The sequence below is a fragment of the Bactrocera latifrons genome, unplaced genomic scaffold (assembly GCF_001853355.1).
Source record: "Bactrocera latifrons isolate USDA-ARS-PBARC rearing strain unplaced genomic scaffold, ASM185335v1 scaffold_186, whole genome shotgun sequence".
Taxonomy (NCBI): Eukaryota; Metazoa; Arthropoda; class Insecta; order Diptera; family Tephritidae; genus Bactrocera; species Bactrocera latifrons.
The window spans coordinates 137,703-161,172 of NW_017535363.1; the positions used below are offsets into that span (position 1 = coordinate 137,703).

The 23,470-nt window shown below is 40.1% G+C and overlaps 1 protein-coding gene across 4 annotated transcripts in view; it reads left to right on the top strand.

Moving 5' to 3' along the window:
• The window catches only part of LOC108967389 (protein goliath), a 109,959-nt gene extending 107,858 nt beyond the window's left edge, over nucleotides 1-2,101 (top strand). For 3 of the 4 annotated variants that reach the window (XM_018930763.1, XM_018930766.1, XM_018930765.1), the window contains 2 exons: nucleotides 1,107-1,487; nucleotides 1,552-2,031. In XM_018930763.1, the coding sequence (XP_018786308.1) occupies nucleotides 1,107-1,487; nucleotides 1,552-2,031 (861 nt within the window). Of the gene's footprint in view, nucleotides 1-1,106; nucleotides 1,488-1,551 lie in introns of all 4 variants that reach the window. The other variant, XM_018930762.1, reaches the window with a different exon arrangement.
• Nucleotides 2,102-23,470: the final 21,369 nt, after the last annotated feature.

A 23,470-nucleotide genomic window follows, 5' to 3' on the forward strand; every position in this document is an offset into this window, starting at 1 on the left:
AAAAAAAAGATTTGCTTTAATTTTTTTTAAATTTACTTAAAATTATTAGTGAAGACGAGAATTTTTGCATTAAAATTTTTTCAACCAAAGAAAAATAATAACTTAAAAAAAATAATAATTAAATACATTTTAACGCTTTCGCTGAAATTAACGCTTAAAAAAGTATACGGAACTCAATAATAACAATTTTATGTGAATATACCCTGAAAGCCCTTAAATTACATTAAACATTATTCCTGTCAATAAATTTTATTTTAAATATGCATAAATATGTGTGCATATATGTAGATAAACCTGAGTTATTTCGCCGCTTTAGAAACATCATTAGAATTATTTTCTATGCTTCAATTTTATTTCATTTTTCCCTTCAAGCGCTATAAATAATATATTTGGTTAAATATCCTTAAAATAGCATCAAAAATGAAATTTTCCACAAGGAAAAAATCTCGAACTTTAAAGGAGTTTTTCAATTCGTAAAACACAACTATAACTGAAAATAATTTTGTACATACATACATACATGTATAACCAAATCATATGTATATGTATTAAGCTAAGTTAGTTAAGTGCGCTATTCAAGAGTTACGGAAAATAGTTCATAAAAAATCGCTAAAATTTATGAAATAAACGAAAATATGAAGGAGAATTCTAAATACGCTTTTGAATTTTTATTAGCTCTGCTATGCTTTAAAACGCTTAGAAATGCTTGCTTCGGGCTTTTCTGACTGCTTTCATAGATCTAGTGGCTAGAACGCTTCCGAAGATTGCAGAAATGTGACTACAATATAAAATAATAATTACAAATTTCATTAGCACTCATTTCAAAATAAATAAGTTTCAAAACTAGTTTTCAAAATATAGTTTTGAAATATAGCTGCTTCAACTTTTCACAAAATAAAAAACCATAAGAGAAATTGCTTCAGAAAACGCTTTTAAAGCAAAAGTAAAGCTACGCTTCAGGAAAAACAGTCTCAACAGCATATAACTGTATATAACGGTTAACACATATCATGCCAATACAACCACATCTACATGGCATTGGTCTTTTAGCGCACATATGTATCTATGTACGATTTAACCGTATATATACTTCTATATTCCGCCAGTTCCTTGGCAGCGAGGAAAGCATTTTGGAATATGAACCCGATCGTCCGCCGGTAGACGCCACCAGTGCTGCAGGCGCTGCAGCTGGTAACGGAAATCTCAGCGCTACAGTGGCAGCTGGCGCACAACGCAACGGCGCGCTCGGCGAACTCATGCGCAGTCGCGATTTTGTCATTGATTTTCCGCGCATTTTCGTGCTTGAAGCTGGCGCCGTCACCGGCACACACGAATCCTTATTTCCCGCACGTTTGCCGGAGCGCTCACAGTCCTCACTGTCGCTGGCAAATGCAAAGGACTGGATGTCCGCGATGACGAACAAGCTGGATGAGCAGCACGGGCTGCGACGCTTGCGGCGTGGTGTGACGCGCGACGGCATGGATGAGGTTTGCATTTGCACACAAGTATTACAAATTAAGTTTGATGAAAAATTTTTGAAAATAATTACAGAATTTATTGACGGTCTGCGCGGAGGCGGTTAAGAAGCGTCGTTCACGCTCCGCCGATGGCCGCTACTCGAGCAGCTTTTATGCGCGTCAGCAGGCCATGCAATTGCAGGGCGAACTGGAGTGCGGTTATGGTGATGGCGCGGAAGCAGCTGAGCGCGTTAAGCCAGATGAAGTAGCCAAGTTGCGCCCAAATGCCACCATTTTGGACTTGACCGATGCTGTTTATGCGGAGTCGCGCCAGCGCCAACAGCAAGTGAACAATTGCGCGCTGCCACACGCTGAGCTGGAGTATGTCACGTCAAATGCGCGTCGACGTTCGTTAAGACGCGGCAGTGAAAGGGCCATACAGCTGCATGAGTTGCCATATCGTTCGCCGGTGCCTAGCCAAGCTGGCACTCCGGCTGGTAGCCGTGAGTCAACGCCGCCACTCGATGTGTCCATCACGATTCAGGTGAACGGCGAAGGTATAGATTTGGAATAGAAACGAAAGGACTGTACACAGAGAGGCTGCTGAAAAGATTTCTTTAAAATATTTTTAATTTTGTTTCAACTCATACTTGTATTTACTACAAACTGGTTACACTTCCAAAAAAAAAAAAAACAGCAAAAAGTAAGGAAAAGGTGAATTGTTTGTCTATAATTGAGTAATTGGAACTGTTAATTGAAAATAAAGAACTTAAATTAAAGAAAGAATAGCTCGGTGTGCTAATACTTGCTCGAGGAACAAATTTTCTCTATAAAAATTTCGACTTCGGACACTTACCAGCATTTACGAGATCCTTCCAACTGTTTTAGGCTTTAGGTTTGCTGTTGTTGTAATGTTATTAAGCGCTTATCGCTGAGAATCGTTGTTGGAGTAATATTAATAAACGCCTAATGGTGTAGAGAGACTATTCAAACGGATGCACGCTCCCGGATATTTGAGAGACGTCTATGTAGCCACGGATCACGGACCACGGACCACGGACCACGCACTTTCACACTTCACTTCATATCACTTGAACATAAATTTCTATATTCTGACACATACATATGCAAAAGCCGGCAACATTGTTGTTATTGTAAAAAACGTAATTAAATTCAAAACACTTCCATGCGGAAATAAATTTTTCACAAATTATTTGAAGCGCGGAATTTGACAGCTGTGAATCGAGTATACAGTGCACCCAAACTAAATAACTCTTCGCGACATCTAGTGGTGAAGTATTTGCCAAGCATACAATTCCTCGACTAAGGCGACATCTATAGATGGAGGGTTGTATTCATGCAGCAACGCAGGCGCTCAAACTGCTTTGTAAGCTTTTGAGAGYCACTGTAATATTTAGTTTTACTGCCAAGAAATAATTAAAAAAAAGTTGTTTTTGAAATCTAGAACTTATTTTGTATAAGTTGATATGTTGAAATAGGTGAGCCGACGCAAACGATCATCCGTTCCTGTAAGAGTCGGATCTATACGTACACTTTTTGACACTACAAAAACAGCCGAGGCCAGGATTGATGGTCAAGAATGTTTTGTCATTTGTGGCATGTGGTGAGATTGCTTCAAAGAGCAGCATCCTTCTGAGCGGTGTGCATTCACTCCGATAGATGGATGCCTATACTGCCTTTGAGCTCGCTGAGTGTATGTTAGCAATAAATACAAGGTCTTCCTTAGAGTTTTATGGGTGCCCGGTCACAGTGGAATAGCCGGAAACGTAAAAGCCGAAAAGCTTTCTGGGAGCTCATCCTCTCTCCATTTACATCCGATTGTAAGCTATTCGATATCCTCTTGTGTTCTGGTATTGTACTTTGGACCTCCATTGTCCTCAGCAAGTGCTTATTAACAACCACTGACTCTTGGCAAAGCTCAAATTGTCGCAATGATAAGAATCCTAGGTAGACGCTGTCCAATAACTTCACACGCGGTGCTGCTAAATATTTCGTCAAATGCTCTTAGTCGAAGCTGTAATGGRGGGAGATGAGTTAGTATAATTTTCACGTTACCACCTCTGTTGCCGGGATTTTGTCACACTGAGATTGAAATATCTTGGCGGAAACCTCTTTAGAAAACCTGGCCAACAACAAGTACTGTTATTAGCTGCCTTCATATATTTGTGGTAAGTACAAAACGCTTCGTCGATCTATGAGAATATTTTGATCCACTTTAAAACGTTTATGGATAGCACAAAGGACGAATACATGTTCACGTGACATGCGTTGACTTTGGMTCAACCATCTGACTTAACCTTATAAAACTTTGGTGAAATTGGCAGAGAACCATCTACCGTAAGTATCTCCTCACCCTGCGTCCAAGGAGGCCTCTCAAAGCGTACTGATAGACGGAGTTCAATTGCTAAGTCCAAGAGAAAWAGTCATCCCTTAGGATGCCTGCGCATGACACGAACTTTAGCACTCCCTACCGCCGYATCATCGATTCCGCTTCTAGTGTATCATACCGTGGGAAACCCGGATGCTTACAAGATAAGTGCACAAGAGATGCTCCATTGTTTCCCTGGTGCCTTGCTGTAGACATTTTTCTTCTTCTGACAGTCTTCTCGATCTGTCAGCCTCATTTTGACCAGTGACCAGTTAGTAATCCGATCATGTTCTTATAGTCTCTTCTATCGAGTGCGTACTGCCTATCTACCGTTTTGACTTTTGCAGTTTTGCATTCAGGTAGCTCCTTCCATCGGGTGTTGATGTTCTTTACTGTGCTTCAGTCCAGAACGTTGTATAGACAATATATGGGTTTCCCAACGTTGATCATGTTTTCGGGTGTTAGCCTTACACCAAACTTGGAAATCTTGTTTACTTTTTCATTGCCCTCGGTTTTTTTGTGGCCTGGCACCCAATAGAAGTGAAGTTACTTGCTTCTAKTARCACTTKCCACTGCTGCCGAAGACACTTCTGMTCAAGACGATACGACGTTACTGCMTTGATTGYTSGTGGCTGTCTAAGTARATATTGACTCTGGAATTGCCTGCAGRTGCATTAGAGGCCAASTTCGCGACTTTCRCAATAGCAAAGAYCTCAGCGTGAAATATACCGTACCAACTTCATCGTCCATTTTCGACCCAACCGTATAAACATTTACTGTGTTTAYTTTGAACCTTCTTTCACAGTTGAAAAGTCGGATTATGAAGTCCGTGCTTGCCCGACCATCATTACGCACCGAGCTATGCCAGTTGTTGTCCCGCCGATTTTGCTGCACAGTTTTCTGTGAAGAGGTCTATGGCTGACAGGTTTTGTACCAGTTCAATAGCTGYCGTTGGAGTTGTTCTTAAAGCTCCCGTTAAGCATAGCGCAGTGAGATTTAGAAACCTTTCCAGTAGGAGGATTTCCCTATGACTGTCCACCATACTACTGTCGTATGACAGGCTTCTGTGAATATGTGTGTTTCCATGTCTAGGTATTTATAGCAAAAGTCTGACTGAGCGCCAACATTTTAACATTTCTGCGTTAAAAACTACTCCAGCGAAAGCCTCTTCGTATCCCGAGACGAAAGTTAATATCTAAACGAAATAATTATAATAATTTGCTTTACGCCTTAACTTCGAACTTCCGTATAAACATCGCTTATACAGTAATTTTGAATAAACACATGCGGGGCAACCATAAATCCTGGTCATCAATTAAACATTTCGACACCATTCCTCGACTGGGGATGCCAAGCAAAAGAGAATGCAAAAAACAAAAACAAAAACAAAAAAAAAAAATAAATAAATAAATGAAAAAAATACAAAAACAAATTAGCATAAAAAGTCGAGTTGGAGCAGGCACACACACATACATATTGGATCTGTGCGTCTGGAGACAACAAAGGAAGTGCGCGAAGTGGCCAATRTATCCGCTTGATCTTCACCGCTCGGCGGACAGCTGGGCCGGACCAAAAATAATTATGAAATAAAACAAAACTCAGATACGCAACGCAGACGCAATGCGGTGGACAACAACAAAAATTTCGAAAAATAACAACCACAACAACAAAAGGAGCGAGCAGCAGCAACCACAACAACAACAAAAATTRCAATAATAATAATAACAAAACCAACAATGACAAAGAGGTTGTAAGAACAACAACGACAACAACAATAAAAGCAACAAAAAATTCGCAAACTAACAACAAATACAATAACATCAACAACCATAATAATGGCAAAAAAGGTGGCAACAACAACAGCAAGAAATAAAACAACAACAATTACAACAACAAAAATGTATCGTAACTCACACATCGACTCCTACAGTTGCACACTCCTCACCGAGTTCGTTGCGAAAAACTTAACAATGTGTTTGTGTGCGCGGCTTGTGCATGAAYGCGCAGGCGCRCACTGCAGCCAAGTTGTTGATGCGCACAACCGATGTTTATAAACTTAAAGGCTGTAATCACATTAGCATCAGAGCCTTTAGTTATCACCTGTGATGCCGAATGTGGCGGCATGTGTACGTATGTATGTATGTATATAAATAAATACATATATATTAGCTGGGGTTATGYTTCGTGAAATGTGCGGCAGCAACAAAAAATTATATCCCACGATCGGCGGCAGCACGTACGCGTGCGACTTGCCACACATCCACCGACAAACATGCAGCAACTAAACTTTATATAACAGCGCGCTGTAGCATCCTTTGCGCCACAACAACAACAACGCCGCTAGGTTAGCCCTCGGCAACTGGTTGGAACGCGCAAAGGCCGCATGCTGCGCCAGTGTTCATTTGACTCATTTAAGCAATGTTTCTACCTCTTGCTGCCACAAAATGATTGCCAACGAATGCTGCAACAACGCAGACTACAAAAGTATGAATGTTTGTGTGCATATTTATATGTGTGTGCGTTTGTATGTACACTTTGTTGCAAAAAAGTGTTTTGGGGCGCGTCGATGTGCTGAAATCAATGGGCGTTACACTTACTGGCTCACGGTGCGGGAGCCTCAAACTACAATAATCACAACAGCAACAACAATAWGAATAACATGCTGGCACACAGCTTGAAAGTGGAGCAAGGAATGTGGCAAATAAGAATAAACTTCTCGGACGTGTTGATGTCTATTAAGGCGAATAAATATTTCTCAAACAAATTGAGGCAGACAGCGGCGGTTCGCYTTAGCGCTTTGCGGCCAAGAAGCGCGGCAAGTTGGACATGCAGGAGGTTGGGACAAAAGTAAGCCAGGCGATGGGCAACATACAAGCGCTGTTATATTAGTGAACGCGCCACACAAACGCTGATTTAAGAAGCTAACAAATTGCCTGACGGCAAACACAAAGCGAAGTGGCTTATAGTGCTAGTCGAAAAAGTCTTTTCGTTTTTCTAAACAAAATTTCACTTTTTGCTCAACTACTTACTAAATAAATAAACAAATATGTACCATTTTGGTGGACCACTTTTTGCCATTTTTCCGCTAGGCATTTTTCCAACAACGTAAACTTTCATAAAGAGCATATGGAATGCCAGCAAACTCATTATGACAATATCTGCTCAATGCGCCAACACAATCATATATTAAAGAGCACAATTTTTCGCAGCAAAAAAGTCGTACGCGATGGAAAAATCATCGCATGCTGCAAAAGCTCGCGAGCTTGAGGGCTTGCGCTTGATTTAGACATACATAGAGTCCAACTAAACGACTAACTGATGCACGCAGCTACAATTGCGGCTGCAAGGCAGACAGCGCAACACCCACCGACTGCGCGCAGTGACCAAAGCTTTGCATATGGAGAGCCATCAAAAAGCAGCAAGCCAGCAACAACGCCAGCTAGTCTAGCGCACGAGCAAAGGCGGCGGTTCAGGCGGTTCGGGCGGTTCAGGCGGTTCGGGCTGTTCGGGCGGTCCGCTGGGTGTCTGCGCATGCTAATCGCTGCAGAAATCTACGCGCTGACCTGCCTCAGTTCGATTGCTATCTGGCCGCGCAATAGTTTAAAAGGCTGTAATGTCTAAATGCCGCTGCCGCGCAACATCTCTGGCAGCAAGTTCGTTGCTTAAGTCTTTTGTGCTGCGCTGAGCTGTGCTGAGGCAAATGGGCAAGGCATACCTTGTACTTCACTTGCTTATTTATAGTTGGTATTTTATTTTATTATTATTTTTTATTTATTTTTTTTTATTTTTGAACTTTGTTTTTGTTTTCTGCGCTTTGTGGCTAAATGGTTGCTTGCGGCGACATGGCAGTCCGCACTCAATACTTCATCGATCGTTTTGCGTTTTGTGATCGTTTGATCTTTTGGCTGATTCATTCAGCGGCACACAGGCACACACACACACATATATTAATAAACATATACACACACATTTATGCAAATTTCGCTTTGTTCTATGCTCATGCACAGACACACATACATATGTGTGTACATATGCTGCTGGCGTGCTGTTGCTTTGAAAATTCATTGCCAACGTTTATGTTTGTGTTGCTGTTGCTGTTGCTGTTGCTGTTGTATTGCGAGTACACAATTCAATCACTGTGCGGCGGCATAACTACAAAAGAATTACTATCGGCACATCGGTTCTATATTGTTAATAAAAAATAATGAAAATGCCTAGTCGACAACAACAACGTGCCAGCTGAAGGTGGCAGAGTGTAGTAGTAAAATGAGTTGAAGGCATTATTGCAATTTAAAGAGCCATAAAATTTTGCAGATTTGAAGCAGCAGCGAGTTATTATTTCAAAGCAATGCATATTTTTTTTATAACTAAGCAAGAATTTGTGAAATTAAAGGAAGCTGCATTATTTGATGAGTTATAGTATATCTCAAGCAAGTAGAAGAAGTAGTGAAAATAATTACAAAAATATTAAGTTAATAATAGTAATATTCATTTACCCTCAAATATAAACAAAGTTTGTTGATGAAGTAATAATAATAATAATAATAGTTTGTCAAAAAAGTCTTGCGGTATTTTTTTATTGAATTTTCAATTGTTCATAAAATTTTTTTTGATGACTAATGCCCAGCTCTTGACCTGCTGCTACTATGCCGGTCTCTTTCGGTCAATTCAGCGATTTTAGCGCAATTTTCGACTACAGGCCTTCCGGAGCGTGGCGCATCTTCGACCACCTCTACGCCAGAACGAAAACGTTGAAACCATCGCTGTGCGGTGGAAATGGAAACTGTATCAGGTCCATAAAATGCACAAATTTTATTGGCGGCTTGAGATGCATTTTTGGCTTTATCGTAGTGGTACTGTAAAATATGCCGTATTTTCTCTTTATTTTGTTCCATGTTAGCGACGCTATAACTCACGAATGACTTAAGAGAAACGACAATCAATCAAACACGTGTTAGCGCGTGAAATGAGCTTTCCAAAAAGGTATAGCATGACCCGATGCGACGAATATAACTAGAACTACGCGAAAACAGCGCCAACTAGCGAAAATACCGCAAGACTTTTTTGACAACYTAATATAAACAAGGGTTGTGGACTTGGCTAAATGTAAAGAAAGTGTCATTGACCTATTAACGTTAACAAAGGGGTCGGTGACTTTGGCAAAATGTAAACAAATAAGATCATTGATCCCAAATGTAAAGAACGGGGTTTTGACTTGACTAAGTTAGAAAAAGGTTGTGAACTATGCTAATATTAAAACAAGTTCACAGATCTCAGAGAAGGTAAAAAAAGGCTCATTGTCCTCAGCAAAATGTAAACAAAAAGGTCATAGATCACAAATATTAACAAAGGTTGGTTTATTGACGAAATTTGAAATGGTTTATAGTCCAAGGCAAMACTACAATCAACGAATATATAATTCAGATCGGACGACTATAGCATATTGCTGTCATACATACTGTTAAACCAGCATTACGATAAAGAAATATTTATATCTTCTTATGCTATAAGCATGCCCCTGTAAAGGGTATCAGAGCTTTAGTGCTGAAGAAAACGTTCTTTTTTTAGTTTACAACTACCATATGCTAAAGTCTGTTAGAAAATATCGATCGGGAGCCAAATCAATAGCAAAAAATATTGCCTAAATTGAGGTATGTTTACCGCTAGAATTTTTTATTTTAATGTAAACAATATCCGSCTGTGTTTATCAATATTTTTGGGTTCGAAGATAAAGCAAAGTCATAAATTAAAAAGCAGAATTATTGCCCACACAAAAAACTTCGATTGAAATTAAAAAAAAAAAAATTTATATACATATGTATATATATTTTCACTACTGCCTTGCATTCGCTAATGTTCATTAAGATAACTATTCAAAACGATCTATCGATATGATCACCACAGTCGCTAAAGATGAAATTCTGATAAATGAAGCTGAAGAATACCAACTTTAAGAGTTGCTTAACGCAGCTCATATCTCCTGAAAATGCCCAGAAAGAAGTTGCCTGCAAGAGAAATTGTTTCTCCAAAGCCATAACAGAGCGTTGAAGCATTAGTGAAAGAAGTCACAGAGCTTCAACTTTTCATTGCCGACTCATATTGCTGGTTCCTTAAGTGTAAGTACGCTAGCATATCGAAAAATTATTCTCTTTTTGTTATGTAGAGATTCTACATACTTTGCAGCATATATTTCTCGATTAGCTTCGTAAAATAATAAGAACGAATAAACTTTAAAATGATGGCACTTCAATGACGTTACAGGTAGAATCAACCGGTGTCCACAAAAATCTCAATTCATATTTCTATTTTGCCTATTGGCTTTTAAGACGGTAAATAGTAATCCAAGTAGCGCTTCAAATATCGATAATCAATTCATGGATAAAACGTAGAGAGTAATATACACAACTGGCATAACAATAACTACGCATAAGGCAGAATTCCTGATCTTCTTACAGCTAAAGCACTATAAAACTTACAAATCCAATGAAAGTCGTGTTCTAAAAAAATCGTACTTTGAGCATTACTTTTTCTTAACACCTGCGTATAAAATACTCAATGAATTATGCACGCATGTGCAGCCGCATTCCAGCCAATAATCTTGAATGAATCTCTCGAACAGTCTAAACTATTGCGTAGACCCAACAGGCTATTGGCATTGTCGCATGTCACATTGAGGCTGCTAAATGACATTGATTGTGCTTAAAACCCATAACGAAATAAAACAGCAAGCCGCGCAGAAGCATGAAAATTATACACACGCACACAACTAAGCAAAATCAAATCTATATGTGTGCGTATGTGTGTGTCTGAGCATGTATTGGTAAATCGTAGGCATAAGTAGGCTTTGTGGGACAAAAGAGCTGCTGCCACATGTGAATAAGTGCATATTTATACGATTCTTTCTATGATTAACATATTTGTTTTGCATGTGTGTGTGTGTGCTGATGTGTATGTGCAGGCATTTGATGGACAAAAGTAACCTTAAAATTCCTGACGAATGTGCAATGCGGCAATGAGATGCAGTAACGTTGCCACATGAGTGTATGTAATGTATGTATTTACTGCTGTATGTATGTATATTGACTACTGCGCAATTGTTGCATGTTRCTGGCGCAACAAATCGATCGGCAACAAGCCGTAAGCAGCTGCTAGTCGATCATAATGCAACAACACTAGCATATAAACAGCAAATGATCAACGGCATTGCACTAATACGAAGCGGCTCGTGTAACGTGGGCAAACAGCAACACCACTACACACACATACAATATAAATACATACAAACATATGTAAGTGTAAAGCATATGCGAACATAAGTGCTCTTATATGTATGTGTGTGTATGCGCAGTCTCACAATGGCGCAGCGAATCGCCACAGCTCAGCCAATAATGCCAGTGCCACCAACACAAATACCGCAAAGGCGCAAAGGCGCACGAGCGCATAAGCGACAGCGTAAGGACTCGTTAATGTTGCATATAACAGCTATATACATATATATACCTATATACATATGTACATAAGTATTGTGTAACATTACATGCAACAAAAAACGAATGCAAAGGATCGTCCATTAGCCGAGTGTACTCATTACCGAATGCCGAGCATTTGCCATCCAATCGGAACGAATTGCGSCAACAATAAAAAAGGTCCGAAAATCTATTAGTAGCGTGAGATGAAATCCAATCATGAGCCGCAAATGTGCAATGTGCTCGATTGTTTCCAGCGCGGCGAACAGCAATCGTGCTGACGCAGGCATATGCTTTACTCGAACACATGCTCGGCTGCAAAAGATCGCTTTAAGTATTTGAAAACTAAAAAAAAAATWATACAAAATATAATTTATATAAAATGTAATTTATATCAGTGTTTAAGCATTTTTTTGTTTATTGTTGGCAGAACTTAGACCATTTGTTATAGAGTTCGACATTGTTCGAACGTTAAACATTTTCTTCGTGGAACAAAGTGTGAATAAGCTATTTATCCAAACCAAATTTCTGGCAAGTAAAGAAAAATAAAATCAAGGAAAAAGTAGTTTTATGTTAACTCGTGTTATAAACTCATATTTTAACTAACTGCATTAAGAATCAATATACGATATCACTTTACTTTCTAGACTTTTAGTTACTGTGGTATATAACATTAGATACTGCCTGAAAAAACGGCGTTAACGCTTTGACAAAAGTCATTGACTCTCTTCAYTTCTTTCTATTAACTATAACCTTAAACACTACTTGAAAAAATTGTGTTAACTTTTGGACAAAATTTTTCTTAACTCTCTTTCAACTTTTTTTTTGCTTTTGGTGTATAGTCTTAGTGCTTAAGACGCAAATGTGGAGTTAACTATGACACAAATATCTTTTAACTCGTCTTAAACACCACTTTTGATCGTTGTTRGTGTTTAACTTTAAACTCTCTYTCACAAACAGAGTTAACTCTGGAAAACAAATTATTTAACTCGTCTTAAACTCCACTCTATTTTGCTGTTGGTGTTTAACTTTAAACACTAGCCTCACAAACAGAGTTAACCTAGCAACGAAGTACCTTAACTCATCTTAAACTCCACTTTTTTAGCGTTAATGAAAGGTATGAAGTTTGTACGGAAACCGATTGCGTTGATAACTCAGACMAATGCCGCATACCGTTCGTGAAGTGTAGRGGGCTATCACGAGTTCTYACAGTTTAGGCGYAGAGGCGAGGGATTGTAGGAACTACTCCTGGATGCTCATTGAACCATTCCGCTGAAGAAGTGCCACGGGGCAGCTTTCAGGGGTGGTACAGCCTTTTTGGAGCTTATGAATGAAAGTTACCTTAGCTGGGTGCTGAATTCTTTTAAAACTTTAAAGGCCACGATCCATGATGGCAACATACTGGCGYAACTACKAAGTTGTCATGCAGCTGGCAGGCCSCCATCTCATACTGCGTTAGATTAGATCACGTGACGAAGGCCTGCAGATTGATTAAGGCTGCATTTATGTACGTATCGAAGGCTGGGAAGAGCTCCCACGTCAGTGTCAAGAATTTCAGGTCCATTAAACTATTATCGTTGCTGTTGAAAACGTTAGAAATTCTCATGAACCTGTAAATTAGGAGCAGTATAACGTGGGGTAAACTTTTAAGGGCTCAGCATGCCTACATCACAGGCCGGTGGGTCGATACTGTTTTGTATGATGTCGTGTCAGACTGGAGGGAACCCATATGCCCCAAATATAATGGTGTAGGCATTATTTCTCGAAGTCGAGGTGTGATTAAGTAACTTCATTTATTTCCAGTGAGGACCGACACTCCTTGACTAGCTTTGAGCGCACAGTTRGCGAGTAGTATTGCCACTCTGCTGACGGCGTTAATGCTCACCACCACTGAAAGCCGACTTCGTAGCAGTACGTCTATCGCCACCTTAATGGCAGTCACTTTTGTCTGAAARACACTACAGTGATTCGGTAGCCTAAAGCTAAGATTGACGGAGATCGTCTAACAGAAAATTCCGCAACCAACATTGCTTCCTAGCTACGACCCTTTCTGTGAAAAAGCTACTTGCGCTTCTTCTCCAGCGACTTCGCCCCATCCACACAAATCCCTCRCTTGCATACAAGCAGAGAAAAAGCCGCAACGAGTGGCCWCTTGTCCTTGTTTGGATCTCTCCATGCACGCACACTTCCTGAGCCTTAGAGCGCACTTCACAGCAATAAACCTGCAGGCAAAGTCTACGGGTAGTGCTGAGTTGACAGTSCKTGGTCGGTTAAAAAACTGGCTCCGCTTTGGTTACTTAGATACCAATTGTCGTGGCAAAGGAGACACTCTAAGCCGCAGTAAACTCTTGCTTTCAAATAATCGCTTGCAATAGCGCTAGCAGTCGCCACAAAATTTCCATATTCCACCGGAAAGACTTCCTTAGAAAATATTAAATGTGASTGCAACTCCTCTAAGATAAAAATAAAAACTACTACTTCCCTGCATTGACTTTGAAGCCTCCTCGCTGATGTTCAAAAAATATAATAATTAAGACTTCAAGTACACACAATAGATATACACTAATCCACCATCGAGAAGATAAATAAAATTTACGATTATTGAAAATAGTCGAGTTTAGTGCTTTTGTGGCAAAGCGTGGGTATTTTGGCTGCTGTCACTGCACACAATTGATTTCAATTACAACCTTGGCAAATTTTCACTTAAATAAAATCATCAAATGACAACAAACAAYCGCGCACACTCGCGCAAACATCTTTATTTGTGTGTGAAAAATGCATTTTCGTAAGCGCAGAGCATGGCGAGACACCCAGCAATCAGAGTGAATTCGAAGTGAGAAATTAGCATTGCTATTCTGCATCTTAAACTATGAAATCAATATGTCCTTTAAAGACAACAACACATTGGACACATTACACAAGCAGCCAACGTCAAGCCGAGAATCAAAAAAGAAACACTAGTAATTAGGAAGTCAACGCAAATTTTCCATCTTTTTAACGAAATGCGACAGAAGGTGGCTCGGAGGCAAGGAGACACGGAGGAACCACTCAAGGAGTATATTAGTGAGTGCACTGCTTAGACCATAAATGAGTAGTGCAGGCAATATGCTTGTTTGTTTGTGTATAAATAATTACTTAGCCGAGGCTAAGCGCGTATCTCCGTCCTCGAATATYTAGCGAAAGAAGCGCGCTAGCTGCAGTTCAATGTCTCCTGCTGGTCGGAGACGCCTATTAGGAATGGTCTTCGCAGTTTTTTGTTTATATATTTCGTATTTTTCTCAAGAACTTTTACGCCAGAAAACCTGCAAATATCAGCCTAATATTGTCAGAAAAGGTGGCTAAAATCCATATCTTAAKAAGGAGTGGAAAAGCGATTGCGTCCTTAGAGCTTTGAAAATCTATGCTATTATATATAATATTTGTTCGAAGGTTATATTTTGAACATTATTGTGTCTTGCAGTAGCCTTTATAATCTAAATATGTGGATGGAGGTTAAAGTGCCGAAAGTCGATTTTTTTAAATCCTGAAGCAGACTCATCTTTTAGACTTGTAAGAGGAGACTTTAGTTCCGAGCCTAGATCTTTTGTATCTGTATTCGAAACTTTATTATCTTCTTTACGTTTTGAAGTAAATGAGGATGGTGGTTTTAGCACTGAAAATTGTTTGGCCTCAAAATCCTCAAGCAGTCTCCATCTTTTGGACATGTGGACGAAAGTCTTAGCTCTGAATATCAATTTTTTCTTAAAGTCCTGACACATATTCCATTTTTGAACATGAGGATGGAGGGTTTAGCTGCAAACCGCATTATGTTTTTTAATTTTGTACATGTGGATGGAGGTTCAAGCTTCGAGCTGTATTGTGTGTTTTAGTTTTTGGACATGCAGCTGAAAGGTTTCTCTCCGAACCTCGGTCTATTAGACCTTGACATTGTAGATAGATTTTTAGTTCCGAATTTCTTTTTCTCCCTTAATTATTGAAAAAGTCTAAATCTTTTGGACATGAGGATTGGGGTTTGAACTCCAAATCGCATTCTGTTTTTGTTTTTAATGTTTGGACATGTGGATAAAGCGTTTCTTTCCGAGCTTCGGTTTTTTGGATATTTAAATGGAGGTTTTAGTTCCGAAAATCGATTTGTTGTTAAAATTCAGTAGCTGACTTTAGCTTTTGGACTAGTATTCGCCATTTTTATCACTACTCGAAATTGCCATCACAACTTGTGACGTCGTAAAAAATATTTTAACACAAATTGCAAATGAAAATAGATAATTTTTTTTTTATAGCCCGAATCACCATTATCCCTCAGCTTTAGCCTTAACTGCAGTAGGCATGATAATTTCGAAAACTCTAATGTTCAAAATCAAATTATGAGCCTGCTCATACTTGTCCGTTTGGTTGACCAAACAGTTTATAGTTTTCATGTTCGCCTATTTGGATATTCGGTAATTTGGCTGCCGAGTTGCCTACACAACGATCGCTCGTAAAGGGCTTTCGTTTTCATTTCGATTTACAGGCACTCAGTCACACGCTATGACACTAACTCACTCACGAGCAGCTAAGCGTGAAAACAAGACAACGTTGCAGCAGACGAGCAAGCGCTRGCAAACAACCTGAAATGGCTAAGCGCTGAGCCAAGCCACCGACGTACCGGGCGAAACCCAAACCTTGGCATCTTTTATGGCCACTTATGGTAGAAAACTATTATTTAAATTTCATTTAGTATGAACTTGCACTAACAAATAGTTRCATATGCAATATACAACAACAAAGCAACTGCCACAACGAATCTGTGCTGTTTGCAGGCGATTTCTTGCGCGTTTAGCGGAGAGAGTGGGGCGGAGAGGCAGGCACAGCGCGAAAAATAGTCGTAAAAATGAACGACAGAGTCACAACAACACAACAAACAATGACAGAATACAAAACTAGCAACAACAAAAGTAATAACAACAACAACAACAATGCCAACAACAACATAGTCATAAAAATTACCGACACAGTTACATCAACGGCAACAGCTATGACAAAAAACAACAACAACAATAACAACAGAAGAGGTGACAAAAACAACAACAAAAACAACAAAAGCAACAACAACAATGACAACAACAACAATGACAACAACAGCAAAATGTTGAACATAAAAATCCATCGGTGTTGAAAAATCAGCAGCAAAAATTAAACACCACAACAACAACAACACCAATAGCAAACACCATCAATAAGTCAACGAACCAACTAAATTTTATGTAAACGAAAATGAAAAGCGCAAATTTCATTAATCTTATTGCCATTTTGTAATTATCGAYCATGAGTAGTGAAACAACAACAACAACAACAAAGACAATAAACAAGCAACAGCGCCATGGCAATGGCAAACACCAGCGGCAACAGTCACTAAATGGCGTTGACAAAACTTCTGTCAGCACATCCTCGCACTCCGCCCCGGGCGAGCGATGGACGCTTGGACAGACAGCCAAGCAAACAGATGAGCCAGCAAGCAGCTCAAGGCGGCGCAAAGAACTAGACAAGCAAACAGATCGACAGTCAGCCAGGCAAAGCAGTGTTCGTTTGGAGCGCGCTGGKCGAGGACAAYTCAGCGACAGCGACGAGTCACCAACGACACCATCGCGGYGAGTAGGCAAGCAAATAGCCAGAACATTAAATTTTTGCAGATGTAAAAGAATGAAAACAATTTTTTATTTATGTACCGTAACCAAATTGTAAATAATGAAGAGACGATTTTACGAGTGTGACGTTCGTAGACGAATGTTGTTGCTATTGCGCATGCGCGCATGTCATGCACTGTAAATAGATATGTATGTGCACAAACTGTAGACGCTGACAGACAGTTAGCAAGCTGCCAGGTAGAGATGCTGTTAGCCAAAGTGTTGGGGAAGCACGGTGACCATGGACTGTCAGAGCCAGCATGTCTCCAAAGTTCCCATCGCCAAAAGTCACATGTAAACAAATTTAGTACAGAAGACATACCAAAATACATACATTCTTGTGTATAGATGGGGTCCTGCTAATAAAGTATGCAAGCAAATATGCAGTCTTCCTTCGTGTGGCACATAAAAAATACGCTCTAAAATGACTCGTTGCAAGTTCAATTCGAGGAGAATTGGAGATTATTTTAGGCTTTCGATTTCATTTATGGCATTGCAGTTGACAGTAATATATAGAAAGCAGTTGAGATATAGAAAAAATAGAAATGTGAAAGTCATATTTACTTTTCCTGAGAGTTGAGAAATTTGGTTATACATACTTTTTTGTCAAACTAATTTGGAAAATTTCCGCTTAAAAATCAGTGAGTTCAGAGAGTTCTAAAATACGCAGAGCTCTTTTCTTATTTCAATATCGAAATTAATGTTAGTTCTTGTAGACGTCTTACATAACTCCAAAGTGATCCAATTTTCCGTTATATCTATATACTATATATTATCTCCTAAATGCAAAGTAACGTAACCTCACTTTTCATAAGTTTACAGGCGAAGGAAAAATGTTTTAATAAAAACCATTCATATTGAAACAAAATTTGAGTTTTGGTTATAAAATGGTTACATATTGGTTATAAAATGGTTATGTATTGGTTACAAAATGGTTATATATCGGTTATATCAGACATATATCCATAGAATATAGTCCCCTATAGTATAGTGAATAGTGAATCATAACGACTCATACAGTCTCAGCTCCTAGACAAAATACAGTATACTGCTCGGTGTCATTAAGGTGATCTGATCTATTTTCGGAAACCTGAATGCAAGGGCCTTAATACTGCAGCCTGCTGTGTAATCTATCATGAGCTGCTTAAGAGCTTCTGGCTTCATGTCGCAGAACTGGTAGCTTGTACAAGTGGGTAAGTCCATGTTAAATAAGTACTTCTTGAGCTTGCAAGGGACAGTGTAAAATGCACCGAGTAGCCCGATTTTGTTTCTCGAGAAACTGATTACATTTTAAACCTTCTGAGCTTGTAACCACGAATTAGCACGAATTATTTGGCCTGGCTCATGCCTTAAAGTTGTTGCCAGCACTTCTCCCAGCCTGTTTTTTCTTCTTTGCAGAGCAGCTTCTTTATGGTATACAGAGTTCCGGTCCATTCTWGTGGAGTGTGTAGAACAGCAAGCTCGTCAGCYAATTCCTTCCCGGTCATASCCTAGTGACCTGGTACCCAAGTAATGCACCCTGGTAACACCGTTCAGCCTTTTTATGCATTCTTGCCAAATTTAGCCAAGTCTTTCTCTACTTCTGCTTTCAAGGATGGGTACTGCGTCGAATACTTTCAGAGTTGGAGTGTTTTCGACCATTCGGACGACATGACCCAGCCAGCGTAGCCGTAGAGTCAGTCTTAATTCGCTGAATTCGCTTTGTCAATGTCGTCGTATATCTCGTCCAGCTCATTGCTTCATCGAAAGCGATATTCGCTGTGGCCAAACCAGTAAGGACTTCCGCAGCACCTTTCTCTCGAAAACTCGTACCGCCGACTGGTGAGATGTTGTCATCGGCCATGCTTCTGCACGGTAGCTAGGTGATGTTTTCGGAATCGATGAAATCACTCTAGCTCTGAGATGGAAGCAGAAAAAGAGGAAGACCTCGCTGCACTTGGAATCCCCAATTGGAGCCAAACAGGGAAAAGAAAGATTGACTGGAACKCTGTTGTAAACTRCGCTAAAGCAAGTAAGCGGCGTCTACGCCAATAAAGAAGAAAAAGAAGCTAATCTAATAGAGTGCTATCAAGAACWGGATAGAAGTAGCTGCTGACCTTCGCTGATGAAAATTAATTTTCTTTGTTATAAGACTTTGGGTACTTTAGGCAAAGACTTTTCAACAGAGCTCTGAGTGCGACAGGCAGAAGATAATCATATTATTCTTACTACAGTGCTAATATTAAAAGTACAGAGCTTTTTTCTGCGCTTGATTCGCATATCAAATTTCTAGTTTACACACCTTAAACACTGGTTGGTCTGGGATACACTACCGACACATCAATTCAAATGAACCTGAGCAAGTGGAAATAAGCAGAGTAAGATTTCTGAATTTATGCATCCATCACTTCACGCCAATTATATTTATACATTTTGGATTTCAATCATTTCCAAAAATCGATTAATATTGAAAGACTACATGTAYATATGTATGTCAGTGTGTGTGCGCGCAAAAGTGTTGCTTGCGAAAATTTGGCGGCCTGAGAACTACGATGAAAATAGATTTCCACGGCTATAGACAAAACATCAAACAGCAACAAAGCAATCGAAAGGGAAAAATACAAAAATCAACAACAACAAACAGTGCGGTAGCTATAATAGAGCATTTAAACGCGGAAAGTACATTCAAAAGCATTTTCGAAATGTCATTTACTTTAAACGAAACGAAATGGCAGCCATGAAAAATGCGCCGAAACAGCGAGGCATGCATGGCGGTGTGCGTGCGGAAGCGGAAATCACAGTAAGTCAGAGTGCGGCAGGCGGTGAGTTGGTGGAAATGGCACTGCAAAGCCAAGTAACTGCAGATCACGTTGTTGCTTTAATTGAGCGCAGTCAGCAAACTTCCACCAGCTCACAGGCCGCTAAGGCGCAGCTAGTACCGTCCGCTTTCAGGCGCTGCGCTAAATATTTTTTTTTTGAATATATGTGTAAGTATATGTATGTATGTGACTCAAGCTGCTTGTTCATCGTTTTCGCTGTGCCTGACCCTGCTACAAATTTCGCCAGTAAACTGCGTCAGGACTTCTTGCCTTCTGCCATGCTGCGTCCTTAATTTTTCATGTTTTTTCTTTTGTTGCTTTCATTTTCTTGCTTCCCCTWCTGCTGAGCGCGCGTTGTTCTCGTTGATAAGCGCGTAAATTAGCGTGAAGCGTGCAAAAATCTTTGAATCGCGCTCACCAAAATAACAAAAACGCTCACATGCGTGCGCTGCCGTTGGGTGGCTATGACGGTCCCTTGGCTGTTGGTGGTTGGTGGTGGTTGCACGCTCAGCCGAGGCTTGCTGGATGGATGGGTTGCGGCGTTGCCTTACTTGCATTTCKAACGCATAATGAAAATAAAACAATTTTTTGACACTTTTTAGTTGGATGTGCAGCTGCAAAGACGCATATGTATGTGCCGCTAGGGTAGTCAACGTCAGCCGCCCGACGCTCTGATGAAGCTTGTTTAAAATCGCACTCCAAGCAACCCGCTTAAGGTGAAGATGGATGGCTCAGCGCAGGCACGAACATACACACTCACACTTATATACTCACATATGCCTAAACAGTTAGTTGGAGTTGCGTGTGTGTGTGTGTGCGTGTGAGCAGATGGCAACTCGTCCGCGCGTCGGGGTTGAATGGGATGTCACGGTTATTTTGATTTGCTGGGTGGATGTATTTGCTTTGGACAGTTATAAACGCTTGGTGTGGCTAAACTAGAAGTGAAAATGTGTCTGCACGCATGCATGGTGCACTTACACACACTAACACACATGCACACACATGTACATAATCCGAAGCGCGTGCACGTACACTTTGTTTATAGAAATGGCATTGATTTGCTGCGCGGAGGGGTTGCATTTCGACAGCCATTATGGCAGGAGTTGACAACAAACCAAACATGGCTTCCATATTCGTGGACACTGATTTATATTTATCGACTTTGCTGATTGCAAATAATTTTATTTCTATATTTTGCTAGTATTTTAGCGCCTTGTAAACACATTGGATCTCCAATTGTACTACAGCTTSTTTCCTACAGCTGTTTGTGGCACAGTAGATGCGTTTAACCCATCTTAGTATTTCCAGCATAGAGCAAGCTCGAATTTTCCTTAACTCAGACTTAGCGCTCGATAACGAATATGAAAAATGTGACTCCAGCAGACTTTAATGTTTAAGTTTTATTCTTACGACAGTCATTGTAGCCCCTTGTTCTGACTCCCCAATAGGTCTACATATGTTGTCTCATATAAATTACTAAGGCTGTAAAATAACAGGCGAGATAGAATCAACTAGACACTWTCTTCTCCCAGCTTTTGCCAGCAATGGACGAATTTGACATATTTACTAATATTGATATTAGCCGCCTTAACAAATTTGTGGCRRGCTCAATGCGTATCATCGATCTATAAGACATATTTCCATGTCTACTGTCCCCAAAGAACCAGAGTACACAGCTCTCCAAGTTGGTTCCAGCCTCAACTTTGGTGCGTTGATCAGCCCTACGATCTGAGCTGTCTTAACCTTTATCTAGTGGATACTTTAAAGGCGATTTTCTCTTCCAAGATAGTACAACTTAGAAAACAAAATCGGTCTTGTAAACCCTTTTTGTTCTTATATTACATCGCACAGTTCGAACCGAAGCCTTTATATCATTGACTTTAGAACTTTGAATTTGTGTAGCCCTTTCAAGGTATCAAAGTAGATATCTTTTGTGGGCATGTGCACAGTCGTCTATTGCTTTTGTTGTTATTTTAAAACATACGAGTTTCCGTAAACACTTTTTGATGTGCTGTTTTACTGAAGGTTTTGGTCATATAACGGGCATAGGCGCTACAAAAGTGAGCCAATAGGGACAGCAAACGACGCCATATTTTCCGCTCTTATGATATTTCTCTTCAGTAAGGCTTGCCACTTCATCATGAAAGACATACGATCCAACAACAAGTCGAAATTATTAACATTTACTACCGAAATCAGCGAATTAAARGACRGCGGCTATGCTGGCTAGGTCATGTTGTCCGGATGGACGAAAACGCTCCAGMTCTGAAAGTATTCGACGCRGTACCCGCCGGGGGAAGCAGAGGAAGAGGAAGACCTCCACTCCGTTGGAAGGACCAAGTGGAGAAGGACCTGGCTTCACTTGGAATATCTAATTGGCGCCACGTAGCGAAAAGAAGAAACGACTGGCGCGCTGTTGTTAACTCGGCTATAATCGCGTAAGCGGTGTCTACGCCAATCAAGAAGAAGAGAAGAACTACCGAAATTTCAAGTCAGTATCCACAATTTAAGAACGCTACGTCCAATTTATGGTCGTCATAATTCTCCAATAAGATCAACAATTAAGCGTCTGTAGGAAAAATTGTAATCCAAAGGCACAGTACAAAATGTTTCCGTGCCAGTGAGACAAAAAAGTGTCCGGAGTGCYGAGAATCAGTTTCTCACACGTCRTTCTCAAGCRTGCGATATCTCTGTGACGTCGTTTTGGCGAATTTAGCGAAAAGTTCTTGGCMYACATCCTTACAAGATCAAATTGACGAAAGCACTGAAGTCGCTTGTTCGTCAGAATCGTTCGTCGTATGTTCGTGAATTGGGCTAAGCAACAACTTGAAAATGATACGGATTTTCATCGAAAAATCATCTTCAGCGATGAGTCTCATTTTTGACTGAATGGCTTCGTCAATAAGCAAAATATGCATTATTAATCAGGCAGCAAACCACACGTACTCTATGAGTCATCCCGAAAATATTACGATTTGGTGCGGTTTATGCGTTGACTTCGTCATATGGCCGTGCATCTTCTGTGATGCCCAAGACCGACACGTTATTGTGAATGGACTAATTCCTGTGGGGCTACGTCAAGTCTATAGTCTCTTCCAACAAGCTAGCGACGATTGATGAACTTCGAACGAATATCGAATGTGAAATTGTAGCAGTATCGGCCGAGTTATGCTCGAATAACGTCGTTGGGTTTAGCATCTGGACTTCTGCCAAAGTAAACTCTGGGCAAAACATCGATCATTGATAACGATATTGGAAGATCATTTAGGGTTAAGAAATTACTCAATTTTTTCCAAAAACAATGCTTTCCGACTACCAGGATTTCACGAAACTGACGATGATGTTTGGATCTATGCTTACGACACGGAAACAGACGACCAACCGACCGATTATGGTGGCAAAGGTAAGCAGAAGCCGAAAAGCCACGTCATAGGAGTCAAAAGTTAAAGTTATGTTAAGAGTTTTGATCGATTATCGAAGTATGGTTCACTCCGAATCCTTTCCGGCCGACCAAAATGTAAAACTTCGTAAAAAGAGGTCGGAATTATGGGACGACAACTCTTGGTTTTTGCATCGTCGCACACTGCATTGATTCTTCATGACTTTTTATTAGTAAAATGTTAAACACCAAAGTTAACAATAAAATCGAGTTTAAGGTTAAACTCTAAAGTGTTAAATGTATCGAAGGCTTATTGGA